The 5,382-nt window shown below is 49.9% G+C and overlaps 1 protein-coding gene across 1 annotated transcript; it reads right to left on the bottom strand.

Moving 5' to 3' along the window:
- Positions 1–515: 515 nt before the first annotated feature.
- On the bottom strand, positions 516–5,382 carry LOC135327569 (ankyrin repeat domain-containing protein 26-like). The gene is made up of 7 exons (XM_064507177.1): positions 5,302–5,382; positions 4,596–4,673; positions 3,898–4,010; positions 3,277–3,418; positions 2,394–2,675; positions 1,593–1,856; positions 516–777 (listed from the first exon to the last, which is right to left on the bottom strand). The coding sequence occupies exons 3-7, from the start codon at positions 3,987–3,989 to the stop codon at positions 700–702; spliced, it is 858 nt and encodes a 285-aa protein (XP_064363247.1). The 5' UTR covers positions 3,990–4,010; positions 4,596–4,673; positions 5,302–5,382; the 3' UTR covers positions 516–699.

Genomic DNA, 5,382 nt, shown 5'->3' with positions numbered 1-5,382 from the left:
AGCACATCGTTTTTGGCGGAAACGGCGTGATACTCTTACATTGCCCTGGAAAGTGGCTCCTGGTCTCCGTTTTCTGAGGATCCTTCAGCAGATGCCCAGGCAGAAGCTCCAGCCGATCCAATTTTCAGTTCAGCCATTGCTGAGGAAGGGGGGGCAGCAGAGGGGGGAGAAAATGCCCTATGTTAGTGTCACAGTAGGAAAAGGTAACAAGTCCCCAAACCAAACAAACCCTATTACTCCCAGGAGACAGGCAACTCCATTCACAATGCAAACGGCTTTAATGCAACGGACTTGTGTCCGTCCAGGCAAATGCAAAGAGCTAGAAAGCAACAGCCAGCCGCTCGCTCGGAGATTAAGGACCACTGGGACAGAAGGAATTGCTCTCCGGGGCTACCTGCTTTGAAACAGGCCCAGTCACTGCAAAGCCGTGGCTCTGGAGGAACAATTAACACAAAGAGGTGGGATTATTCAGGGCACTGGGGGGGGGGCGCGGGGGGTGTGTGTACAAGCGTGTACACTGTTTTTTCTGTTTTTCTTAAAGGCAACTGCATAAATTCTGTGCCACTATTATTTGGATAAGCAGGAAGTTTTCACATAAAGCTCTAGCTTGGAAAGCTAGTAGAAAACAGCTGTGCTTAGCACAGGAGCTTGACAGCTTTCAAGTAGTTGTGTCCAGAAACTAGGAACGGTCATCTTCCTTCACAACACTGCTAACATATCCTGACAAATTACCTTGCTCAAGTTCTTCAGCGATATTTTTGACCATTCCCGCCGCACCTGGAAGTATATACAGGATACCCTGAAGACCTCAATAGTTACATGCTTGTAGTACTAGCTTCTACAGCCTTTGGAAACCCAGCTGTAATGCAGAATAAGAACGGGAAACATCATCCCCAATACAGTACAGAGAAATTCGTTGTCCACCAAGACGCATTGTGTGGCATTAACTGCATCACAAAGCAATCGCAACTCATCAGTTTTCTCATATTCTGCTTTTTAGAAAGTACAGCAAAAAGCACAATGACTTCACAGCAACCAGGGAAGGTCAGAGATCTATCCACAAGCGCACAAGCAGCACGTTTACACTGTTGACAGCGGGTAAGGCTCGTGATGCCTGCGGTTTTTTCCATCATGATGCACGCCGGGACATCTAGAAGTGACTGTCCAAACAGAGAGCATACAGCTTCTGGGCTTAGGTAGAGAGCAAGCAGTTCAGGCTGAATCCCCGGGGGAATCACCACTAATTCTGAGACACACACAGGCTCACCTACCAACATACCGACACAGAGAAGAGCCAAAATGCTGCTTAATTTACTCATTACCAAAGGACTCAGGCCAGAACGAGCTGGCTTTCCTTGCAGCAGTCACCTCTTGACGGTTCTTGACTGCTAATTCTGGGACACACGCGGACCAGAGGTATTGCCGAGGTTGCAGCATTGTGAGGGTCAGCAGTCACGTTCAGACTACTGGATTGGGTGTCCTGGAGCTAGGATGCTCATTGATGATGCTCATTTTCAGCTTAAAAGCTGAACCTAGCTTATTCATATTCTTTAAAGGTAATTCGAGAATAACATGGGTTTACAATGCCTTACCTCAGCCATATGAGCTTCCACTCGGTCTGCCACAGAGGAAGCATTGCCCACGGGGTTCGTCGTCAAAGAGCGGCTCCTGCAGCACTCGTGACGATGTGCAGCACCAGCTTCCGCAAGCCCCACATTAGCTCTGGCTCGCTGCAGGCGTTTTGTGAGAGCCAATTCATCTTCTAAATCCCTAATTCTCTGCTGCAGTCGGCCTACCGTGGAAGCTTCAGTAGCAGCTCTTATGCGTTCCACTCGGTCCTGGGTGGCTGCCTGTGTCTGAAGCAGAGCATGCAATTTCAAGCCCCAGGAGAGAAGAGAACTTTCCCCCCAGTCTGTATCACACCCCCAACCGGAAGAGCACAACCTTACTCAGGGAGGCAACGGTGCCTCCTCCCTTCCCTCAACGAGGGAGGGCGAAACCCAGAAGCACCACATTACATAATCCTTTTTGTGCGGAAAGAGACACACGCACACACACTCTTAGCGCAACTTCTTTGTTTTCGGTCAAAGCTGGGACTAAGCAACCTCTGTCTCGGCAAGACACTAGTCTCCTTGCAATTCTTCTCTTAGCGCTGTTACCCGATTCCCCAGTGACCTACGTGGGTGGAGAAGATTATTCACAGGATCTCAGAGTGGTTGAGGACAACCATTCAACAAGCTCACACCCTTCAACAACCTCCTGAAGATGTGAAGAGCCCATGACCCCACAGCCCTGACGGCAGAAGCATGAAATACTGAAAAATCACAACAGGAAAGAATGAAGGAATGACAAGGCACAACTGGACCACAGATACCAGGGTGAAGTAAGTTTACCTGCAGAAAGAGATTGACTTCCTGCAGTTTTTGCCTTAGCTCTCGCCCAGCTCTTTGTTCAGCCTCCTTTTTATAGACTTCTACGTGGCTGCGATCCATCATCTTGGCCTCTAAATGACGCCTGAGGACAACCACCTCTTCTTCCAGATGCTGCTTCCTCTTGCGCAGTTTGTCACAGCTCCCATGCAGCCAAGCCAACTCTTCGCGCAAGCCTTCATTTGCTTTTTCTAGCTGCCTCGACCTTCTCCGCTCTGTCGCCAGCCAGTGGGAAAGTTCACGGACCTGTAGACAGGGAAAGGACAGACTCACTTAGCCTCAGCCTCAGACGCTCACAGGAAACCAAATATCCACAGAGCTGGACACCTTCTCCTTTCATCAGAAACAATATCTATCGGGGGGGGAGGGGGCGTTTTGGATGGACAGGGGGTGCGAGGAGTGTTACATATTTGTCACACAGTCAGGTTACTTCAGGACAGAACTCACAAGAGACACATCCTCTTCTTTCCGTGACACTGAAAGCTTCGCCAACAGTGCTCCAGAAAGGAGCTTTTCAAGCAGTGGAGGAAGAAGGCGTGTTCTTTCCAGATCAAAGCGGGAGTTTGTTTTCAAGCGCTTTCAGGAAGTACCAGGTTTCAGTAGGCCCCAAAGGTCAACTAAAACTCCGTCTTCCTCTTTGCTCCTCAGAAATTTACCTTTCCCACACCAGCACCCTGGTATTGCAACGCTTCTTCACTTACCAAAGGATTAGTTAGGCATTTTCAGGGATCACAGGGGAAATCCACTCACTTCGGAACACAGCCACCAGATCATTAACAACAGGAAACAGAATTAAATCATACAGGCTTCCAAAAACAGCAAAAAACCCGAACAAACCAAAGCTCACCTTTGTTCTTAATCTACCAACTTCGCTGCCCCTTCCAGAACGCGTGTCCTCCATTGCGCCCTGGAAATCCGACTGGGACTCACTCTCTCGCCTCTCATACGCCCTCAGTTTCTTCATAGCTCTTTCAAGAAGCCTCCTGGACCTGTGCAGCAAATTAGCGCATAAAATAGGAAGCCCAGGGACAGTCAGCCTTTGCGTATACACTTAGGTAAGCAGCATGGATGGGGCTTACCTTGTTTGTAACCTGACTGACAGGCCAGGACTTATGGACCCCCCAAAAACCCAAACCCAAACCAGGGGAAAAAAAATCATTTCCCTCCCACAGATCACTTGCAGGGTCGAAATTTCCTCTGCTCCCATGGAGGTACTCCCTTGGCCTGAAAACAGAGGTGACGGACTTCTGCCTGCCCTCCCTCTCTCCCCACAACAACTGCAGGGCAGCCTGCACTTCCACCTACCTAAAACCGTACGCTCACGTACAGAAGCCACTTGCAAGATCTAACGCAAGGCTTGAAGGTGCTCACAAACTGTTACGTCCTCATAGTCTTAGGGTCAAGTTAAATAAAGCTTGACTCCCAGCCTAGTCCATACTTCTTACAAGTACTAAAAACCCATACTTACCTGTTGCATTCTTTCTGCAGTTCCATGTTTCTTCTCATTTCCTGCTCCAGTCGGGCTTCTGCTGGTCGCTTCCACTCTACCAGCTTCTTCATTGACTTGCTTTTGCTCTCACACTTTCCAAACAGAAAGAAGAAATGGCACACATAACTCAGTAATGGCATCTATAAGCATTAGGTGCAGACAGCGTTCCTCACACAGATGTTGCAGGACGTCTCTCTCTGCTAGCCCAAGGCCGCAGAACTCCAGGGGACAGAATGCCCACGTAAAGGTCAGCACTTCAGTTTTCCCACTGAACAGGCCAATACTGAGGGACAGAAACAGTTGCCTGCCAGCCCCCCCACCTCCCTCCGTCCTGTCCCCCCCCCCCCCCCCCACCACAAAAGGGAAGGCCACCTGCTACTAGGGGCTCACGGGGAAAAGGTGGAAAAGACCCTGAAGAACAGCTTCCTCAGTCCCTCTGCTACTAGCAGGGGGTACTTATGTAGCCACATCAGTGGAGAGCAGGGCTTCATTTAAAGCTTCAGGAGGAGCTTCAGCCATCAGCAGGCAACGGCCCTTGGAGGAGTTCACCATTACAGAACTCTTGGACGGTTTAGCTGCCCACACACACACACACACACACACACACACACACACCCCCAACTCCCCCAAAAACCTGAAAGACTAGAAGAAGAAATTCACAGCAACCATTGATGTACCTGCTGACTTGGGTCTTCTTCCGAAAGCACGCGTCTTGTCCGTAAGCCAGTGATCAGGTCCTCCAGGCGATTATGAACCTACGGAAGCATTAAAAAAAGCAAAAAAGGCACGCTGACACTTTCCAGACTGAAGCTCACACCTCATTTAAGGGGTATTACCAAAAAGAAGTGCCACAAACATTTCTCCATCTCCCTACTCCTTTACAATCTACCCCCAGTTCCAGTGATCCAGCAGTCTCCCTTCGTTGAGGGCTTGTCTCCACCAACTCAGACCAAGCACACCGAAAATAACACTGCCTAGCAATGTGGGATTCCTTCATTGGTTGCAGCTGCGCATCTTTGGAGTTCCTCAAGTTACTTTACAGATTTACACCTTCCAGCCAAGGAATCCATAGCCACTAAACAGGGAAGGTGCTCAGAGGCCGGGCAACGGAACTCTTGCCACAGTCCGAGGATGCCAGTTAGGGCTCGGCGACAAAGCGCTTGGCACCAAGGCAATTCCACAAGCTAACCTGCAGAATGCCTTTAAGGCAGGAAAGCCATCAGGCAGCTGCGCTTCAGGGGTAAGCACCACAACGGATCGTCTGCAGGCTGCAGGAAATGACTTCCCCTAGGCTCCCCAGGACAATCTCTTCTGAAAATTTCCCCCCCCACACACAGAGCTAGCCTCAGGAGCTCAGGAAAACAAAAGTCATGACTGGCTTACAGAGGCAGAGCCACGCAGCTCTTTCTGAAGAACTTTGATTCTAGCAGTCTGTTGCTGGACTCTGCCTTCCAGGCTGGCGTT

Source organism: Dromaius novaehollandiae, chromosome 1 (genome assembly GCF_036370855.1).
Source record: "Dromaius novaehollandiae isolate bDroNov1 chromosome 1, bDroNov1.hap1, whole genome shotgun sequence".
Classification (NCBI taxonomy): Eukaryota; Metazoa; Chordata; class Aves; order Casuariiformes; family Dromaiidae; genus Dromaius; species Dromaius novaehollandiae.
This window is presented reverse-complemented; position numbering and strand designations above follow the sequence as displayed.